Below are 22,607 nucleotides of genomic sequence, written 5' to 3'. Positions count from 1 at the left end.
TTTTCTGAACTCTGAGTGGCCCCTGGAGAAGCCTGTACACCCACCTGCAGGCACAGGGGCTGCAGAGAGTGCTGCGGGAGGATGAGCGGCAAGGCCATGCCCCGGGAGGGGAGATGATCCCGTGGAGCTGCCTGAGCACAGCCGGCTCCCAGCGCTGACCCCACATGCAGGGAGGTGGTCGGTGCCTGCCTGGAGATCATGTTGGTGAGACCCAGGGACCGGTGGTGGGTGGGAGGCGGCTGATGTCAGAGCGCTGGACCCGTATCTGTGGCAACCGGAATAAATAAATAAATAAGGCGTGTGTGCTGGAGCAGGAGGCGCACAAGCTGCTGCACTCCTCAGCACAGGCTCGCTGAATATCTCTTAAGCAGCTTAGCACCCTTGCTCCAGTTTATTACCTGAGCGTCTTCGTGTCTGCCGGGCGGCTGAGAGCATCCTGCCGCCGGTCCCCTCGGCAGGGACCCCAGGAGCCTCCTCCTCTCTTCATCCCTCCCTCTCTCCCTCCCTCCCTCCCTCCCTGCGCTGACAGTGGTTTGCTCCGAGCATCCAGAGCTGGATGAGAAGCCGCTGCTCCGCCGTGAATATCGGTCCTGCCGCGGAAGGCCGGAGGCGTCTGCCCGCATCCCCACGGCGGGCCCGTCTGCAGAAAGGTGTTTGAATTCCAAGCCCAGCAGCCGGTGCCTGCGGGAGACGAGCAATGCTGGAAGTGCTGTAGCTGAGCCGGAGATGGATAGTGTCAGCAGCAACAGGAACATGTCTTACAGTAGATGGAGTTACAACAGGTATCGTCTGTCTTGTTTTGGTTTGTTGTTTTCTTTTTTTTTTTTCTCTTCCTGATATTGTAAAACCATCACGCTGTTTATATAAACTGAGACGGAGAGCCCTCTTCAGGGAAGCAAAACCCTTTACTAACGCTTTAACAGCCTGAAATACACTTGAGACACCCTGGGTTCCCAGGAACTCGAGCAGCAGCGTTTGCTGTTGTTTGACAGGTGTTTGTCTGGAAATCAGGGTGGTAGTTTCACCCTGCTGCTGGGGTGCTCCCAGCCCTGAATGCACAGGTTTCCTGGTCTCTCTGCTCTGAGCAGGGCACTGAGATGCAGTGATCACCTCAGCAGTCACCCAGACTTCTGAAAGGTGGTCTGTAGGAACTGCTGCTCGAAGCCGGTGCCTACACATTTTCTACCTTATAAGCTAAACCTTTGGGAATGGAGACAGCAGGGAGCCAGGATGTGGCTGAAGAGTGATATTTTCAAGCAAACACTGTGTACAACCTGGGTACCACAGAGCTGACAGGTCTGAATTCAGTGTCTCACTGAGACAGTTGCAATATTCCCACCGTGTTTCATATCAGCATGTGTGTTTTTTCTCTTACGGGAAACAGAAATTTATTGTAGCATTAGTTTTGTTTTTATGTGATTCATGGCTGTGACTGACAGGTTCTTCAAACCTGGAGTAAAAAAAAAAGGTACAAACTTAATATTCTTTTTTTCTTTCTTTCTTTTTTTTTTTTTTTTTTTTTACTTTTTGTCTGTGTAAATGTTACACCTGAAATGGATCCAGATGCTAAGCATAAACAGTATTAGCATCTCACTGAATCACTCCCACAGGCCACCATGATATCCTGAAGAAATGCCCATGGAAGTGGTTTTTAGTGCTTGAACAGGTATTTGGTGTTGCCCATGCTCCCTGGGTGTGTGGGTGTATATTGTTTATATGGCATCTAGAGAGTATCACTCATTTTCAGTGCAGTCCTACTGCCTCAGCAGAAAAATTACAGGTTCATACAGTGGTGGCAATGGAACAGTGTTCTTAAAAAAAACAAAGTATATGTTTATGTATATGTAAAACTGAGTTATGCAACAAGCTGTGCTTTTATGCATATATTGTCCCACAAAGAGGATGTTTTCCATCTGATGCCAGCAGTAAGATCAGTCTATCCCATGCAGCCCAAGTTTGCAGCAGTTTTGGTATCTCAAACCTACAGTGAACAATCCAGAAATTTCACACAAACTCCTCTTGGATGTCTTCTCCTAGTGCTACTGCACTGTGATTTGACCTTATGTATTGCTTGCAATCTATTTCTCCAGTTTTCAGTCTTCGTGACTGTTTATCAGCCTTGTACCCAGGAACATGCTACAGTCATGTATCCACTCTACTAGGCTTTTGTATTTCATCTGGGGGGAGAAATGCAATATTTCAGTGCCCAGGCTGGTTTTTTGGTGGCCGGTTTCCAGATTTTGAGACTTTTCCTAATAAATCCAAGCTCCATGAACTGGTACCTGTGTATTTTATATATATATATATATTTCAGTGCTGAGAGGCTGAGGAGTGAATTGCTGCTTTTACTCACAGCCTTCCCTTCTGAAAAATGGTGCAGAGTTTTTCTCACACACTGGGCCTGCCCTCTCACACCCCTCTTGTGCCCAAGCCCATGCCAGAAGAAGGATCTAACTCTCTTGTACCCCAGACCCTGGTTGATGTTTGCCTTTGGAACATGTCCCCTGCCCCAGCTTTGGTCTCACTGAGCAAAGGTAGAGGTTTCTGCCAGGAACTTTCTGCTAGGAAGGGAAGGAAATAAGAGGTTCTTGTTTTGAGCATCTTGGAGCACCTCTGGTGCATGCTAAAGCCTCTGGCTGGGTGCAGGCTGCCTTTCTGTCCTGCAGGCTCACATCAAGCCACCACAGGCTGAGACCCTCCCATGACTCCATATGTGCTTGGACTGGAACATGAAGTTACTGCAAGATTTCATGAAAGCTGTGCTCCAGTTTTGTGTGTTGTAGGAGTTTTGTTAGTAAAGTTAAATAACATTATTTACCCATTCCTCAAGGGACAGCTGTAAGCCATTGGGCAAGAAACACTGCTGCTTGTAAAGCAGTGTTAATGATTCTCACCTCATTCACAAGTGTCCTGTGAGGCAACTGATAGTGCTAGGGTTGTTGCTCCTCACCAGTGGCCACAGAAGTTGGGACAGCACTGTGAACAGCCAAGCACTGTGTGAAAGCTGACAACTGAAGCTGGTGAATATTGTCTCGATTTTTTTTTTTTTTTATGAAGGGCAAGAAGGAGGACCCTGGAAACTACAGGCCTGTCAGTCTCACTTCAGTGCCTGGAAAAGTTATGGAAAAGATTATTCTGGGAGGTACTGAAAAACACCTGAAAGACAAAGCAGTCAGTGGTCACAGCCAGCACAGATTCATGAGAGGAAAGTCCTGCTTATCAAACCTGATTTCCTTTTATGACAAGGTAAACCACCTGTCCCTGGTTGACCAAGGGAAACCAGTTGATGTCATCTTTTGGAATTTCAGTAAAGTTTTTGATACTGTCTCTGACAGTACCCTGGACAAAATGTCCAGCCCACAGCTGGATAAACACATCATGTGGTGGGTGAGCAACTGGCTCATGGGTTGAGCTCAAAGGGTAATAATGAATGAGGTGACATCAGACAGGTGACCTGTCGCTAGTGGGGTTCCACAAGGCTCCTTCTTAAGCCCTTCATAAATGACTTGGATGCAGAACTGGAAGAGATACTACAAATTAGAGGACTGGATAATCACCAACCATATGAAGTTCAGCAAGGGGAAGTATCAGATTCTGCACCTGGGGTAGCGCAAACCTGGATGTTCAGACAGACTGGGGAATGAGAGGCTGGAAAGCAGTGCCACGGAAAGAGAACTGGGAGTCCTGCTCAATGGCAAGTTGAACATGAGTCAGCAGTGCCCTGGAAGCCAGGAGGGCCAACCCTGTCCTGGGGGGCATCAGGCAAAGCATCGCCAGCTGGTTGAGGGAGGGGATTGTCCCGCTCTGCTCTGCACTGGGGCGGCCTCGCCTGGAATATTGTGGCAGTTTTGGGTACCACAATTATAAGAAAGATATTAAGCTGTTAATGAGCTTCCTCAAGGCCTTGAGGGGAAGCCATATGAGGAGTGGCTGAGGGCACTTGGTCTGTTCATCCTGGAGGAGAGGAGACTGAGGGGAGACCTCATTGCAGTTCCAACTTCCTCATGAGGGGAAGAGGAGCAGCAGGCACTGATCTCTTCTCCATGGTGACCAGTGACAGGACCAGGAGAATGGCCTGAAGTTGTGTCAGGAGAGGCTTATATTAGATATTAGAGTTTCTTCCTCCAGAGGGTGTTTGGGCACTGGAACAGGATCCGTAGGGAAGTGATCACAGTGCCAACTGACAGAGTTCAAGAAGTGTTTGAACAATACTCTCAGGCACATGGTGTGTCTCTTGGGGATGGTTCTGTGCAGGATCAGGAGGTGGACTTAATGACCCCTGTTAGTCCCTTCCAACTCAGCATATTCTGTGATTCTGTGGTTCTCTGGATGCACACCCAGGTACTCTTTGTGTTGGCCTCCATGAATCAGCATTGCAGGTATAGAGGGACAGGGCCAATGGAGCAGGTGCTACCTCCCATAAATACATTTCTATCTATACTTAAAAGCAAAAATGCTCATCATTTATCTAATGAAGGGAACTAAACAAAGGTTTTGGCTTTTGGACTCTGGAACATGCGTGGATTTTTCCCCATGGAAATGTGGGGAGTTGCTATGACCCATCTAAATGGCCAAGCACATGTCTTGCAGATGAAAGCACTTGTGTGCAGTATGCAAAGGTTTTTCTAGTGGGGTTTATCTGACATTTGTTTTGTATCACAGCATTTGGCCCTGTGATTGTGATCTTTCCTTAGACTTGCTGACCAGGATATCCACAGATCATTCCTGCAGATAGTTCGTTAAACAAAGAGCAAGTTCAATCAGTGACTGCAAAACTGGAGGTGAGGGAGCCCTAGGTAATGAGGCTGTTCAACACAGTTCATCTCAACTACTCTCCTAACCAAAGGAAAACTCCTCTTCCCCCCCCCAGCCATTATCTCCTCCCAGCCTAGACCCCTGTGAAAAAGAAACAGGTACAATATGAAAAGGTTCTTAATGAGCACATGTGGCATTTCCAGGCCTGGCTTGTTGGCCTTCCTAAAAGGCCAGTCTTAACTTGGGCACGTCTTTGCCTTCCTCCCATTTCAGTGCTGTGACAATTTCCTTGTTGCTCTGAATGTTGCCAGGCAAAAGCAGAGGATAAGCAGTAATTTAAACAAAAGCTGGGGGTATTTAGGGCTTCTGGGTTCAGTGGGTAACTTCTACAGTGAAATAATGCTGCTCTTTCACCTTCTGCCCTTGTTGATAAGCTGTTTTCTGGCCAGCTACTAGTCATTTATATTCAGTTCCTGTTTGGTTTCTTTCTCTCCTGAGCATCCTCAACGCTTGAGCATCATCATGCTCCCTGCTCACCACACTTCTGGTCCCTGGGTATTCACAAATCCTTGTCTTCCAGAGCAGAGCCAAATCGACTCTTTTTCATGCTCTCAGTGTTTAGTGCTGGTGCAGGTTTTGGCAGCTGGGCTGTGTTGCCCATCAGCACTTTTGCTGCCTCCCGCCAGCTCTGTCCAAGAGTCATGCAGTGCCTCACTCTTGGGGATGCTGCACATGGACTAGCAGAGTGTTTCCCTATCAATCTCTTCAGGAAGCATTCATCCATCCCAGTTCACTGATTTCAGATGTCATCCACATGGGTTTGAGAGCCTCCATGTAGTACTCTCTTTGGGTTTGGTGAACTCCTGTGGGAGTTCATGGTCTATATACACAGAATTGTTCTTTGAAGGGGCTCTACTCTGTGCTGGGGCAGTTGCTGGTGGTACCCAGCACTGACCAGGTAGGACATGAACGCTGTGCGAAGCTGAGTTCCCCCAGGCAACTTGTAGCTGAGCAGTTACTGAAAACATCTGGTGTCAGGAGCGGAGTGAGAAGCAGAAGATGGGGTATTCAGAAGCCTCCTTGTGCTGGTGCTCTCTGCAAATGGAGGTGGCAAGTGGAGGTTTTACCCATCACACCTGGGTGGAAATGAAAGCTCAGAGAGAAGAGCCGTTAATATGATGGGAAAGTGAAAATGGAGAATAGGTTTTGGCTGCTCTAAGGCTGAAGAGCTATTCTCATGAGCTGAGCCACCTGAGTCCTTTGTAGCACACACGGCAGCTGGAGACCAGATTGACAAATAATTAACTCTCCACACCACCACCCAAATTTGACCACTGAGGTCAAAATGGTGCTCATGAAGGCTCATGGTATCAGAGGGAGCTCTGATACCATGGATGTAGTTGAATTCGATCTCTGGGAAGGCACAATTTAGGAAAGCATGGAGAATTCAGTCAACCTATGGGCACAGGAGACCAGTTTGAAATCAAATATATGGGCAATACTGCAGACTGGGAATCTGCAGTCTACATGTGGAAAAACTGTGCAAGGAAGCAGTGATTCTACCTGATTTTGCAAGGTTTTTTCATGGGTCAGCGGACTATGCATAGCTCTTATGAGGAGGGTCACAACTGAATGGCTAGTCCAGAAGGATTTCTTCAGGAGCAATAGGAAACTTTACAGCAGAAGGAGTGGGTAACCTGCACATTATACCTATACATGAACAAAGATGGTAGTGTTGCTTTTTTTTCACAAAACAACCCACCAAACCAACAAGTCACAACCAAATACCAGCAGTGGAATCAGTAAAAGCAGTTTTGTCCCTCCTTTCTCACATTTCTTTCTGAGACCAATACATTCATAGTTTTTCTCCCCTATCCTCTTTGCTTTGTCTCCATACTTATTTTTTATTTCTTTCCTGGAGGGCTTTAGTGCAGCCATCCTAGATTCACTAATTACCACACTGTGATTGATATAGGGCTTATCCATTAGCATTTGCAAGTATATTTTTGGAAACCTACTCTCAGGATCTTTCAACTGTTGGAGACAGCTCGAAACTTTTTTCTATTGATCTGTATCTTTGGTCTGTTCTGGATATCAGTGTTGTTTGTTACTTCCTTTTGAAGCTGCTATTTCTGCTTTTTCTTTTTTTATCCTGTGTTGAAAAGCTCTGAGGGAGTATTTGGGTCATGGTGTTGGAGGGTTTCGATCTTAGATCTTTGTTTTTGAAGATTTTTAAACTCTTCTGCCTTGATTTTTCTGGGACATGCTGTCATCAATGAGTAAATAAGAGTTGGCCTCCAAACTTCATCCAAAAAAGTCTTATGGAAACTTGCTTCTCTTCTTTGAATTAGCATCTGTAGAATCCTGAAGAATGTACAGGTCTAACCTTCCTAGGCTTGCTGCAGGGAGTGCACTTTGGCTACAGCGAAGAGCAGATCCTCTCTCCAGTTGCAGCAAAGCCACACTTTTCTCCTGTGCCATCTTGTGTCTTCAGGTGTTTCCTCCTGGAATAGGTACCTTTATAGCTGTAGCCATTGGACAAAACCCCTGGGGGGACAAGGAGTGGAAGTTTTTCTATGGGACAAAAGGCAGGGTAGAATCAGCCAGCCCTCAAGTGAAGCCAGAACAAAACATTCATGTAACAGATACATAAATCCTTGTAAGTTTATAAACGTTGTGCATTTTGTTTGCTGGAAATAGATTCTTTATTTTTCTTTCACAACAAAGTATCTTAATTTCAATTGCAAAGGAGAACCTAGAGTATGGGAATGATGTTTCCTTGCTGGAGTCAAGACACTAGGAAGGGTCTACAGGTGTGTTCATGTGCATGTTCCTGTGCTCAGGATGAACATTTCGTGTTGGTTTGTAGCACATCCTTGGAGTGTATGAATTCTCCAGGGACTGCATGGTGGCTTGTGGCAGCCTGACAGAGAGGGGTGGGAGAAGAAACTTCAGCTCCCACTTCACTGAAGAAGAAATTTTAAAGCTTCTTAAATAAAAGTAGCCTGAGAAAATATTTTAAACCTTCTTGGATCACGTACAGCATTATAAGCCTAATGAATGCAAGAATTTCTTCCCTGAAATGATTGCAAGCACTGGAACAGGCTACCCAGGGGAGTGGCTGAGTCTCCATCCCTGGAAGTATTTAAAAGAAGTGTAAATGTGGCACTTAGGGACATGGTTTAGTGGTGGACTTGGCATTGCTGGGCTCATGGTTGGACTTGATGAGGTCATTTTCAACACAAATGATTCTGTGGTTGATGTTTGAAGCGGCAAATATCATGGCCAGCAGCTCAACAATGAGAGTGAAATTTTTAAAGGAAAGTCAGTATTACAGCTGGTCATCAGTTAATCCACAATATATAACCTATTAGTTAAGAATTTACAGTAAGAAAGAGAGAATTACTTAAGAGACTTAAATCAGCTTACAATAAAAACAGACACAAAATATACACATCTTTTGTCAGTACAGTTGTAGACCTCTATAAAAGTTCCAAAACCTCTGTCAAGCTTTATGCTTAAAACCTGCATTCAGGTTGTCTCTTGAACTATAAAGGCAACTCAAGCATTTCTTCAGGATAGATGGGGCAATAGGAAAACAGTATAACTGGCCATGAAGAGAATGGCATGTGATATGCCACAAGAAATGCTGCTCTGCCATCCCTTATTAGCACTTTTCCCCTGTTCTGTGATTTTATCTCATGCCCTGTGTGAATGCCTTTTGTTACCATGTCTAAAAGACACACTGAGTGCCTCGTCTGCAGTGCTGGACCCACAATTGTCAGTCTCTGCTGTGCCTGAATATGTGCACAATGCAAGGGATGGAACGTTGCAGCTCTGAGCTATCAGATACTCTTTGTGCTCTCGCTGCAGCTTTCAGCATCAGATTGCATCTTAAAGAAAAACCAGCCACGTCGCTCATGATCTGCATTGTAATAAAAAAGAAAACCTTTTCTTTCTCCAGTATATAATTAGTGTAAATGTCACTTCTAATAGAAGTCTGAGGATTAATGTTCGTGGCTGAACACCAGCAGAGAGGCTTTTCCGCTTCAGAAATGAACCAGGAGAGAAGAGCCATCCTGGCTGTTGACACAGTGGCTCAGGGCAGGTGCTGCATGTGCAACCAGCACGTGGCTGTGGCAGGTTGATGGGGTCTGGGGAAGCTTGTTCATCACTGATTTTAGGGGATGTTTCTACAAGAAGAGAAAAAAATATTTGGTTCATTGTGTTCTCTGCAAAGGCCAAAGGTGATCTCAGTTTTTTGCTGTGCAAAAGCAGGTAGGGTGGGTTGGTTCATAGCAAATGTCATATAACTGGGCTAAAACCACTGCCTCATCCAGTCGTGTTCACCAGGTTAACAAGCATCTCTTTGTATCAGTATATCCACAACCATCACTTTCTAGAAGAGGCTGAAACAGGGGTGGCAGCTCTTTGCAGCACCCTGAAAGTCCATTGCTTTTGGCTTTGTGCTCTGGGCTAGTGGCAAGCACAACCCTTCCAGGAGGCATGGGGTACTGCCCCTCTCAGAGACATCCCAGGAAGTGGAGCCTGCAAGGAGAAGGGCTCACTGCTCTCATGGGAAAAGGTCCCCAGTGCCCTGGATAACCATAAGTACCACACACCAGCAAATAAAAAATAAACCTGTTGAGTTTCGTTTATTTCTCTGTCTGTGAAAAATTAGTATCTCATGAGCCTTCCAGATGACTGGGCTGAGTTCTGCTGGCAGTCACCTCTATTTGTAGAAGAGACAGATGTTGGATATATCTGAAATGCTTGAATGCTGAGGTCAGAACAGGGGAAGATTCCAAGAGCTGTTAAGAAAACAAAGATGCTCCCAGAGGAGTGCAGGTCTTCCAAGTGTAACCTGTCAACAAATCAGCTCAAAATCAATTTTAAAAGTATTTTTTTCAGTTGCAATTTGTCTCTAGAGGTCTACTACATAGACGATCATCCAGGTAAGTCAGCTTGCTTGAAAAAAAATAAGATTATTTCTTTGTTTTTGTAAGCTTCCTGAGTTGCGTGCTTGGTTATTTTTATCCTACTGGGGCTATGATGTGTTTTGGTTGTGTAGCTGACAAACTGTCACACTCTGTCAAACATACAATTGCTTGTTGGTCGGGTAAATGTGTCAGTTCAAATTCATCCACCAATTTGTGGGTCCTTAGGGAGACAAGATGTGTAGCAATAATCTTCTAGTCGTACTTAGATGCTGCTAAACTAGAGGCAGTGCTCTCCTGCTTCAGAAACAGTCCAGTTTGTTTTGAAATTTCACCATTTCATGCACCACCAGCACCCTCCTCCTTCATGCTGTGCATTTTTGCTGCCTGTCAACACAAGCAGCTGTTTTGGAGGATAGAGCATTTCCTCATAGCCCCTACAGGCTCTGATGACATTGATATTAATGTTAAACTATTGATTTATTCTTGGGTAATCGTGTGCAAGCTTACCTAGGTTCACTCTTGTCTTTGCAGAGTTTGCAGGCAATCCTTTAAAACATAATTCTTGAAGTTTAACTTTTCCAGCTTTAAAATCCTACTCGAAAACATCTTCTGCTGGGACTCCTGAAGCACCAAAGCCAATTCCTTAATGTGTTTAACGTGGCTTTTCTACGTATGCTCTCACAGGTTGTTTTGCAGAGCTGTAACCTAAAATCCTACCAAAACTCAGGGAATTTGCCTGGTTGGTAAAAGGTGCTCCCAGAGAGCTGGGCCAGCTCTGCTTTCTGAGGAAGGCTTTGTAAGGAAGCAGCCTGGAGGGACTCAGCAGGGGATATCAATCTGATAGCCAGTCCACGAGAGGCTGGCTCCACACTGACTGTTTGGCCTGTCTGCAGGATGTTCAGGTTTCTAAAATAAAACTACAATTTTACTTTTTTCCTCTCTTGAATTTTGTTCTTTTTTAATGGAATACTGTTGAAGTGTGACTGCGTGGGCTTTCCCAGCTGAAGTTTGTTCATCCCTCAATCGTATTTCTTTACGTTATTAGGTGGAACAAAAGAAGTACTCTGCTTTTTAGTATAATTTGGCTAGTTTTAGGAAGAATAATGAAACTTAGGCTTTGTAACAGGGTCTAGTAGTTTTGAACCAGTTTTCAGAATTAAGTTGTCATCTGGATCATGAAACAATGTGCTCAGACCTGAAAAGACTTTTTGGTAGGAAGGTGCAAATAAATAAAGGAGAACATGAAGAGAGGGGCCAGTATGGAAGCTGGGAGCTGTTCATTATTAAATATCCTGGAGCAAGTGTCTTCACTTTTATGCATATGTGAAGCAATGCTGGCAACCAAGAACGATGTGTGTGGTCAGTGCGTTCGGTTGGTTTTAATTAGGTGGGTCTAAGTAAATCTCAGAAGAGCCAACTTGCACAGTGCAGATTTCTGGTGAAAACAAGAAAAAGCCTTTTAAGTAATGAATAGTTTGCAGCCTTGCCTTACTAGCAACAAGTGAATAATAAATATTGAGAGGGAGCTGGAAAACAGTGGGACTGGAGCTAGGCTCCAGCATATGGAGCGAACAGAAGCTTAGAGGGTTTGGCAGTGGCTTTCCTTGCATGACATACTGTGCTTCAGCAGATCTAAAATCCAGACACTGATAGATAAGTGTCATCTTCTCTTGGAAGCTGTGATTTTGCCTGGGATGCTGAAGGCTGTTGTGGTTTCCTTCCCACGTGTTCTTTGGTGTGCACAGACACACTGCCACATTTTTCCAGTAAGTACATCGCCCACATCACTACCACCTCAAATTTCACTCCTTTCACCTTCAGCCTGGGCCATATAAACTCTTTTTTCCTCTCTGTCATGCTTTATTTTATTTCTCACCTTCCTAGAAATCCCTTGAATGTATTTAATTAGTGAGGATTTTGAAATTCAGTTTGGGCCGCTCACGCAAGAAGCACAAGAGCCAGTCTGGGCTATGAACCCAGGTTGAGGCCAAAGCCCACTTAAGTCCCTCCTTACAACCCTTCTGTTCTTTTGCTAATCACAGTAAGAGGATTAACTTGAGGAGTATGGGATGTTGAATACTACAGTCAAAGATGTTCATATCAAGCTCTGGGCTATTTTCATTCATCTGTTTGCAAATGAAAAATGATTCCCGAAGCGATGGGTGTACTGAGACCCAAAGCAATTTACTCATGCTTGGAATGCAGGTGTATATATTGCAGGAAAAGGAACTTTGAATTAAAAAATAAGAACTAGCCTTAAATGAGAGCTGAGATTTAATGTTCCAGACTTGTTTAAAGCCAGTGCTTTTGCTCCTAATGTCCACTTGTATTTGGAAGGAGTTGTATCACACAGATGTTATTTGCTTTCTTTTAGGAAAAATAATGGGCAACCATACAATTATACTGCTTTTGTCAATGTCTGCTTTATACCTTATGTGAGGGTGCACTACTCCCATCAGCTTCTGGTGCAGCTGGACTGCTCTTTGCAAAAGAGCTGAGGCTAAATCACTGCTATTTATTTATTTATTTTTAAACTCCTAGAGTTGTGCTTCAGTCTGACTACAGGGATTATTAAATACATCAGCTCAAATATGGGATCACTAAGTGCAAACACACTGCTTTTTGCTTGTGAGGCTGGGAAGGAAGGTGGTGATATTTTCCTGATATTTACTGTCTCCCCCGGGCATCAGCTCTTGGCTGCCAATAAGGCAACAGGTGGTGCTGCCTGCAGCCACCCTTGTGCCCCCGAGGAAACAAAGCCAAGATTTGTCCAACAGGCATCCTCCCAGGCAGGCATCCCAAATGTGCCTGGGAGGGCAACTGGAGCTCAAATGTGGTGACCAAAGTCTGTTTTGTTCACTGTAATGTCTTTGTGTGCATTTGATTCATTCACTAGGAGATCTGTGTGGACTAGTAGGTTGTTTTAAAATGTACTTTGTCTTGACTACCCTGTAGATTTGTTAACATGAACCAATGGGAGTTGGGGTGGGAGACGAGTTGGATCTGTTCCTATCTTGGTACACAAAAAAAGCACCTGTTTAGGTAAGGTCTCATTGTTAATTAACAAGAATGAGTGTTCTGCTGTGTTTCTCCAGTCATCCCATGTGACACATTCCTATCCATCCTGGGGAAGCTGTGCTGTGGGAACAGCCCCAGATTGTGGGTGCAGGTGACACTGAGTGCAGCTCCTGCTATGCTAAACCCTCTTGACAGAGGAAGCCATGCATTTTATCTATGACTCAGATTGATTTTTCTGACACTGACAATTATCTTTCTGTTAAAAATCTCTCTTTGCTTACACCTTGCCCTCACTGAACTGTGGGACCCTCTGCACGCTTTGAAATATGTACCTAAATCCTTTTCCTGTGGTTCTTATGAATCATGCCAAGAACAACATTGCAAAGAATGTTAGTTTGCAATCTTATCTGTTACCTTCATGGCTGGTTGTTTGGCCCAGACTTTGTCACAGAGAGCAGCTGCTGGTGTTTTTATGCACTTATTGTTCCTATGTACTGAGAAGCCTCAGTGCTTGTGCCACCAGTAGCAGTATAATGCTCCAGCAGTGGCATGGGGACCTGAGTTTGTTTGCAGATCTGGCTGCTTTACCAAGTGTTGCTGTTTTTTACAGCTGTAATGCCTGAGTTTACCTTTTTGATGTTTTCTCAGTCACAGTGTAGCTGTACACAAATTCTGAATTCTGTGTATGGTAAAATAAATAATGTACATCAGCATTGAAAATATCGAGAATCCATTTTTTTACTAAGTTTTTCTTCACCACTCTTGTGTAGGTAGTTGGCAAGTCAGGGTAGGTGACTTGGATAAGAATAGGCACTGAGAGAGGGAGTAATAAAACAGATTATTTAGCAGAGAACAATACTAAAGCCCTTTAATGAGCCTTTTCTGAAATATCTCAGATTCAATCTTTTAAAATGGTGCAGAAATTATGCAAAAAGTTTTCTATTGTTACTTGGATTCTGTCCACAGGTACTGCCAATTTTTTCCATGCATGAGGTCTAGAAGTTATAACTTATACACCATTATAACTTAGGCACTGTCAAGTTATTCTGTGCGTAAGTTACAGCAGGTTTATAAGTTATAACTCTTTTTGGGGGTGGGGGGACTACTGAAAACCCCATCTCTGTGCAATGGACTATTTAAATATGTACTCAGACCCTACTGGGTGTGGTATGATGAGACTGTTCTTAAATGCTTTTTAGTCTGACTTAAAATTCACCTTCACCTGAATGCTGTACATGAGGGCAGTCTCACTGCCTGGCTTTGCCAGATGGAGCGAAGAGAGCCCAGGTACCAGGGGAAGATCTTGCTGGAGTGATACTGTTTAAATTTGAGCTCAGCTTTGTTTTAGTAACAGTCTTGTGGGCTGACATTTAACTACAGCCTCGTGCTCTCCATCCAGGCCCCAGATGGGCTTATGAGTATTCTGATCGATGGATGTCAAAAGAAAACTAATCTCATAACGGAAGACACAGAACATTGCTGAGGAAACAAGGAGTGTTATCCAGCATGATTTAGGGAATTGGATTACTGACGTCAATGAGCCACTCTCCATCTTTTGCTCACCCAGGTGTAGGAGGGATGTTTCTTATTGGATGTCGGAAGATGTGAAGTTTCTAGAATTAGATGTTTACAGTGAAGTCCTCTCTCTGATGTTCCCTGAGAGCTGCCAGCATGCTCCATGCTATCTCTGACATCTTGTTTGTCCTGTGGCTGTGAACTTTACCTTTTCCTTGATGCTTTTCAGACACCCTCTGGATATCATAGGAGACTTTTAGGGCCACTAGATGAGCCTTTTTTTAACCAAATCCATATTCTCATCCTTTAGTCTGTAAAGGTGTTAGTGCAGGAAATACCCTTTTAAAAATACAGCAAGCTTAGGAAGACGGTTTGTTTACTCCCATCTCTTTCAAGTCCTCTCCTTTGTATTCCTTTTTTTTCTTCTGCTTTACTGTCTTGTCTTTTCTTTCCAGTTTTACTGCAGTTATACCCCTGGGGATGGACCATCATAAGAAACCCAAAAGAGGTTTTATTTTTGTTGCACCTTAGCAGTGGATGAGGCTAGAGAAAATGAGGGTGGATCTTCACAGATGTTCACTTGCCTGAGCTGTCCCACGGAGGATTCAATTTCCTTCTGAATTAAGTCTGTGCTGTCTTACTAGCATATTATCTGACAGCTGACCAGAGAAATACCAGCTGCTATTTTGAGGTATTAATCATGTTCTGAAACAGAATTACAGTGTGGTGGCTGTGCAATGAGCACAGCTTTGCAGTGCTGAAAACCTTGTGTGTGCAGTGGCAGGTTTGCAGCCAGGCATCTCTGTAGGGCATTCTCATCATGCCTGACCTTTTTTATTTTTTTTTAAATACTTCTTGATTAGTTATTAACAAAAGTAATCATTTTATTCTTTTAAATAAAAATATTTTCAAATATCAGGTAGGACTCTTTTCTCTAAAAGGGTGAATCAAGTTAGTTTAATTTCAGAAATAAGCCCTAGTTCATAAAGCTACAGGTGTCATTGTGTTGCAGTTTGTAGAGCCACACTCCCTCACTGGCCTTGGCCTGGGAGGATGAGGAGGAATGCTGCATGTGCCTGCAGCCCAGCTCCACAGGCAGCAGTAACTGGGACTGCTCAGGGAGTGACAGGACTTGCTCCAGGTGAGCAGCACAAAGTACCTACCCAGCAGGAGACACCGTATGTCAGAGTGAATGGAAGGGAGAATTTCCTTGATACCTCTCTAAAATACCCAGGACTGGGCACTGCTGGGAACACCATTGGCATGAATTTTTTTTTTTTAAGTTTAATCTGAAATGATATGATTTCTTTGCAGTGAGTGATGTGGATGGCATGTGATGGTGCTGATGGGTCACACAGACTCTCCCCAGAGAAATGCTTCTTAGGTCTTTGTCCCACTCTTTGCTGCCTTCTTACCTGTTGCCCCATAAGCAGTTTGTTTTTTGCAGAAAGGGGAGGGGACTATACAGACTGGGGCTCCTTTGCAGTGCTACTCTCTGGATAGTCCCTCTGTTCCCAGGGCACACAGGGCAGAAGGGTTTAGTCTCAGATTGAAGATGTATCTTCTGTAAGGTCTGCAGAAGCAGGAGTTGGTCTCCTTTTTTGTCATTGGTGTTTTGTCCCGTTCCTTTTAACCATGGCATCTAATCTAGAACATGAGCAGGAAAAGGCACCATCAAATAGTGGCTGCTGTGTGAAGGCAAGTAGCAGTGCAGATGCTGCCAGCAAACCTGATTACTAAGGACTTGTCTCTAGAAGCTAGAACAGACTCAACTCATGCCAGATTTCATCTTGTCCTTATACACAGAGCTGCAAACTGCTCTCTGTTCTCAGGTGTTGTCGTTTACCGTGAAATCTGTCTGGATAGGAGTGCTGACTGCATCCCGAGTCTTCTTTCAGCAGAAATGCAAAGGAAAGTCCTTGGGCTGTGCTGGTGGACATGAGCTGGCAATGTGAGCACACAGCTCAGAAACTCAACCATATCCTGGGATGTATCAAAAGAGTCATGGCCAGCAGGTTGAGGGAGGGGATTCTGCCCCTCTACTTTGCTCTCATGAGGCCCACCTGAAGTGCTGCATCCATCTCTGGGGTCCCCAGCACATGTAGGACATTGACCTGTTGGAGCAAGTCCAGAGAGAGCCTCGAAGTTGATTAGAGGGATGGAGCACCTCTGCTATGAGGAAAGGCTGAGAAGATTGGGTTTGTTCAGCCTGAAGAAGAGAAGGCTTTGGAGTGACCTAATTGCATCTTTGCAGTATCTGAAGGGAGCCTACAAGAGAGATTGAGAGAGATTATTTACGAAGGTATGTAGTGACAGGACAAGGGGTAATGACTTCAAACCAAAAAAGGGCAGGTTTAGATTAGCTATTAGGAAGAAATTCCTTACTGTAACAGAAGTGAGATGCTCAAAGGGATTGCCCAGAGAAGCTGTGGATGCCCCATCCCTGGCAGTGTTCAAGGCAAGTGTTCAAGGTAACCTGGTCTAGTGGAAGGTGTCCTTGGCCACAGCAGTAGATTATCTTTGCCTTCCAACACAAACCATTCTCTGATTCCTCTTTTAGGAAACGGTGTGGGGAGAGGTGCCAATGGCATGTACCTGCCTTTCTTCTCCCCCAGTCTCAAAATGCCTATTACCAAAGGTTAGAGGAAATGGGGAACCCTCCTCCCAAACAAGCAACCAAATCCTACTTGTGAGTTCAGCTGTGCTAAACTTAGATAGATCCTCTGCTTCAAACCCTGTATGTGCATTCTTTTTTTCCTCTCTACCTCCCAATATATATCACATTCACCTGCCTTGCTCAGTGTTGCAAGGCATAATTCCTTCCCATTTTTTGATTAAATCAATTTCAAAGCTCTACTTAATTGAATAAATACACCTTATTCCTACTTGCTGACTTAAGACACTCATCAGAAACATTACTTTCATGTGGAAATTAGGTCTCTTCCCTGGACTTTGCATCATGAAAAATAGCATTGGTGGTGTCAGTGGCCCCATGGATTAGAAGACAGGCAGTTCAGCTCTTTGGGCACGTCATGGCCATGGCTGAAGCTGCTCAGCAGTCTTTGAGGCAGAGCTGCCAGGAAAGTTAGGAAATATGTCTATAGAAAATGGACTATCTTTTATCCTCCAGCAATTGTGAAGCTTTGGGGAAGCCAGTCATGGGCAGTTTTCCTGCACATTCTTCCCCGCTTTGGACTTGCTTTATAAGCAAGGCCCGGAGTGGCTGTTTGGTTACCAAGAATAAGTGTTACTAAGTGTTACTCCAGAGTGCTCAGTCACTCAGCACTGAGCCCCTGTGGCAAAAAATAGAATTTATGTAGATTTCAGGAGGTACTGAGAGGAAGCTGAATCCCCTGAGGCTCTTGTAGGAGGGGGAATAAAAAGGCTTTTTTGTCCAACTATGTCATACTCGTGCAGTCATGCCAAAGCGCAGCAGTGCAGTGCTCCTGCTTTTCAGAGGCCTCTACATTAATTGTTTGTCTCCAAGAACAAGATATCTGGAAGACACAGTGATTAATAACAGGGCAGGCTTTCCTCCCTCCCTGCAGGTCAAGCCTTCACAAACAAGAATGAGGAGGCTGCTAATGTAGGGCTGGGATTTCTTCCCGAGACCTGCCAGATCCAGAAACTTTTTTTTTTTTTCTCACTCAGTGCATTTTTTTCTGATAATAGAAACTGTCATCTGTAATTGAGACTATCACACTGAAATGTGGGAATAGTGCAGAAGTGTATGTAATTTAACTAGTTCTGAGCCTACTCGTGCCCCTTGTTAAAACAGACATTTTTAGTAACTCTGTCCAGTCCTTTCCAGCCAGGTACATGTTTTGCTATAAAAGCAAGACAAGCCTCCATCACTTAAACCACAAGGCAGAGGAAGGATGGGTTGCCTCCTTCAGCTTGGGCTACACCTGTTGTCCTTAGTGGTCACGGAGATTTGCCATTTTTTTAAGGGTGCCAGACCAGTGACAGTGCAGGTGGCTGATGCTCCACCTTAATGTGGCATAGTGGCCCCAGCACAGACTTTGTGATTTTTAAGCATGTTTTTTAAAACGTTGTTACATGACTTTGGGTTTGTGTCCAGTGAACTGGAGGTGGGATTTGGATAAGCAGTTTAATGTACGTGTTGCTGTAGGTGCTGTTGCTGCACCTGATTTGGCTGGTTTTGATGTTGGTAAAATGCCATGCATTTCCTATACCATGTACTAAAGAACAGGACAGATAAAACACCTGAACCAACAATGTCTGTGTATTTATTACCACTCTGGTATCTATGACCCAGCAGTGGTTTTTATAAGCCCCCCACAGGGTGCAGAGTTAACAAAGTACCCTTTCCTTGGTTGAGGTTTCAGTGCATTTTAGATTTCCAAGATGTGGTCTTCAAACTCCAGTTCTGCACTGGCTGCATACGAGTTGTTTGTTACTAAGTCAGCAGGAAGAGGTTGAAGATAACTCACATACCTTAATCTTGTAATAATACCTTGTGATTTCATAAATGCAAAAGGCAGAGTTCTCGGGGCAGACAGAAGGAGCATGGCTTTGTCTTTAAGGCTTAGTGGCATTTAGAAGTCACAAAATCATTAATATGCTTCTGAAATATTTTTTCAGCTCTTAGTCTCTCATATGTTCAATGTGAAATGGCTCATGTTAATAGCATTTTTCTTTGTCATAAATATATCTCTCAACTCACCAACAGCTGTTTGCCATATATATACAATAATGCCATCTGTGTTATTTAACAGTAAACTGATGAGATATTACTTTACTTTACTGCCACTAATTAAGGAATCACTTCACCTGGGAGATGTGTTTATTTTTCAGCTGCTTGATTTTTCAGGTGAGTTGAATTTCAACCCAGGTCACTTGAGTTTACTTCTTTTAACCACGGTTGAGTTAACAAGTTTGCAAGTATTGGCCCCTTTTGAAGTGACAAATTTTCAGTCGTGTTCTGATCAAGCTGTGATTTAGGTGGAGCATCAGCCTGCTAAACAAATCCGGGTATGTTGTTCAAATTGTAATTGTGGCATATTGTGAGTGAGAAAGTTGTGGCATACTGTGAGTGAGAAAGTCGATCAATGATCAGAGTTCTTGATATAAAAAACCCATTTAGGATAAAAAAAAACCCCAAAACATAAGTGAATAAAATATCTAGCATTTTAGAAGTGTAGGAAATTGGTAACATATTGGCTGAATGCTAAAAATGTCCCAATATGTTTAGGGAAGTACTTAAACTCCTTGATCTCCTTAAAATACTGCATTCAGATCTTCATTCCTGTGTCATTTCTGATCCTCTGATCAAGAAAACATAAGCCTGGTACTTGCATGCAGTTTACAAAGGAGAAATATGAAAATAGTCACAGGACCTCATGGAGAATTGAAAATATAACAGTTCCTTTGATCTCTGGCACACAGGACAAGTGACGTGGCTGATGCTGTGCTTGGTTGCCTGTGGATGCTGAGGTTGGTAGGTAAGAGGTCTTACTATAAACAGCTGGTTCTTGTGCTTCACTGGACAACAAAATAGACAAGAAAATGGTTGTTTAAGAATGCCCCAGTTGCTTCTTTTCTGAGACACTGAAGTTACATGATATTGGGCAGAAATCTGTCTTTGGAGCACAAATCATTGCTTCTGAAGCAGAAGGCACCCATCTCCCAGATTGTCCCCAAGTGCCAAGGGTACCTGGGGAACACAGGAAGGAGGACAGTCCCACTGACAGAAGCAAATCTGTGGCCACATTGAGCTGGCCTGAGGCTCAGATCTACAGAGGGCTTGCAGGGATATGCTTTTTATTATGAAATGTTTATTTGCATTTTGCAGGCATTTTGCGATATTGGCAAAGGCTGGCAGGGGAAGGGAAGCACTGATTGTCCAGCAATGTGGTTGGCATTTTCTGAGCTAGGTTTGACAGATGCCTGGGTTTAAACTGTGGTCCAGACCACTGGAAATTCAGGAAAGTCTGCCTCACAGCAACTGCAAAATGGCTTATGTACAGGCAGGGGACGCTGCTTTACTGTCATACTCAAAATGTCACATCTGCCTCCTGTCCATACTAGCAAGGGAGCATCTCTGAAGTATATCCTTCTTACAGAGTTGGCAAGACCCAGGTAGGCCCAGCATTGCTGGGTTTTCATACTTAGACACCTATAGGATAATGGGTCAATCAGAAATCACACAGTCACAGCCATATGTATACTTTGCTCCAGTGGCCTGGTGGGCTATCACCCTACTTTGAAGACCGAATGGCTGAGCCCTGACAGCCCTGTTGGTCTTGTAACAGACCTTGGAGCAACTAAAAGTGACTTAAGTAGGACCCTGACACTAAAACAATTATAAAGGATAAGAAAAATCGTGACAAGTGAAGCTAGACTAGAATGTGACAATATTCCCCAATTCTGTGGGAAGACGTTTCACAAAGCAGCCTCTTGATCACGTTAAAAAACATAGAGACCTTAGCACCAGAAGTTTCAGCGAGTTTGTGCAGTCCCTGGACAAAGGGAGAAATATTCAGTCCAGACTCTCCATTATAGCAGAATAGATCTATATAAAATAACAAAATAGCTGTCTTTAGACTTTTCTTTCTGACACTTTTAAGCAAGGACATGGTGGAATTTAGCAAAATTTGCTAGGAGTTTGTGAGAGAGCATAATAAACAAAGAGCCTGAGCCCCAGGTCCCACTCAAATAAACCATATCCTTGAAACAGTGAAAATACACTTTAAAATGCAGAGCCCAGCCTTTAATTCTATGTAGTAAATGAAAAGTGTCATCCGTTTAAGTCTTTGCAGTGAATTTGGTGCTGGGGGTTAAACAGCCAGGGACATCTGGCAGATGGGACACTCCTTTGGAAAAAGGACTATAGGGTTGGATGAAGTGGATATAGAAATAAGGGACCCTGGCATAACCTGAACAGGCACAGACACGTAACTCTGAAACAAGTCTGAATAAAACTCTGAAGCAAAGCCTGCATGTTCCAGCTGAGAGTGGTTTTGGATTTTGGAGATGGAAAAGTTTTTCTGGTGTATGTTATTTTGGGTGAGACAAAACCAAAGTCTCAGCTATAATTTTCTACTTCCCTAATCAAATTCTCACGGAGATGAGGTGCAGCATGCAGAGCACAGAAGAGAGACCCAAAGACTGGTACTCAGAAGCTCTACCAGTGTTCTAATTTGTGCCATGTGATTTTGTTATTGGCTGGGAGGCAGTCAAGTAGAGTAAGGGTGTGGCCTTCCATGTCTGATGGCTGGTTGTTCTGTTTAGCACAGCCCAGGTACGGCCAGAGATGGTTGCCCTGACAATTCCCTGATGCTGAATGAGACCTGTTGTCTAGGCAACTGCCTTCAGCTTCAACTGGAAAACTATGAGTTAACACCAGAGTCGCAACAGCACAAGATCTCCAAAGATCACACTTAAGGCTCTACCAAAGCTTAATCTTTACAGGCATGTGCTGTAAAGAGGCAGTCCAAGAGCATGAAGGGGAATATGGCACCAAAAAGAACTGACAGATGATTTACTGCAGTGGAGAGCTGCTGCCTCCCCCACAGTGCAGGGCTGAGGGGGAGGATATGATGTCTGGGCACGGACTCCAGAGCCCCGTGGGAGGATGCAGAAGGTGGAGTGGGAACACAGAGTGCCCTCTCATGCCCTGCAGATGTCTGGCATTTCACTGAATGCTGCAAAATGTCAAACCCTTTCCCTTCTGTTAAAATTTCTGTGCTGGGTAGAGCAACCTTTTATAAAGTCCAGCACAGACAGGGAGACTGCTTTCCAACAGCTGTGCCTGACTGATGGCAGTGCTACCACCTACTCTTGAGGATTATAAAAAAGAAGGGAACAACTTTTTACACAGACTGATAATGATAGGACAAGGGGGAATGGTTTTAAACTAAAATAAGAAAGATTTAGTTAGGAAGAAGTTCTTTACTCAGAGGGTACTGAGACACTGGAACAAATTGCTTAGAGAAGTTGTGGCTGCCCCATCCCTGAAATGTTCAAGGCCACGTTGGATGGGACTTTGATTAAACTTGTCTAGTGGGTGGCATCCATGCCCAGGGCTTGGAACTGGGTGATCTTTAAGGTGCCTTCCAGCCCAAGCCTTTCTGTGATTCTCTGAATGCCAGCATGGTTCTCAAAATGAAAACAAAGAAAATGCTGTTTCTGGCTTTCCAGTGAAGATGCTGGCAGTGCCCTGCTTCTGTACAGTGCTTGATGGCAGGTCCCAGTCCCAGTCTTGGGGCCACTCTGGTGTGAGGGAAGATGACAGAGGCCACAAATAGATTTACGTGTTCTTCTTTGATACACACATATTCAAAAAAGGTTTCAAACAGACTAGCTGCTTTTAATGTAGTGGTGGTGAGGTTGCTCATTCAGAGACACATGAGATCA

At 44.1% G+C, this 22,607-nt stretch overlaps 1 protein-coding gene across 6 annotated transcripts in view; it reads left to right on the top strand.

The window, feature by feature from the left end:
* The first annotated feature begins 627 nt into the window (after positions 1 to 627).
* TUB (TUB bipartite transcription factor) overlaps positions 628 to 22,607 on the top strand; it is a 160,111-nt gene continuing 138,131 nt past the window's right edge. The window contains exon 1 of one of the 6 annotated variants that reach the window (XM_032691067.1): positions 628 to 782. In XM_032691067.1, coding sequence (XP_032546958.1) covers positions 727 to 782 — 56 coding nt within the window. In that variant the 5' untranslated portion in view covers positions 628 to 726. The remainder of the gene's footprint in view (positions 783 to 22,607) is intronic. The other 5 variants (XM_032691066.1, XM_032691068.1, XM_032691069.1 and 2 more) reach the window with 5 other exon arrangements.

This window comes from Chiroxiphia lanceolata, chromosome 6, assembly GCF_009829145.1.
Source record: "Chiroxiphia lanceolata isolate bChiLan1 chromosome 6, bChiLan1.pri, whole genome shotgun sequence".
NCBI lineage: Eukaryota > Metazoa > Chordata > Aves > Passeriformes > Pipridae > Chiroxiphia > Chiroxiphia lanceolata.
This window is presented reverse-complemented; position numbering and strand designations above follow the sequence as displayed.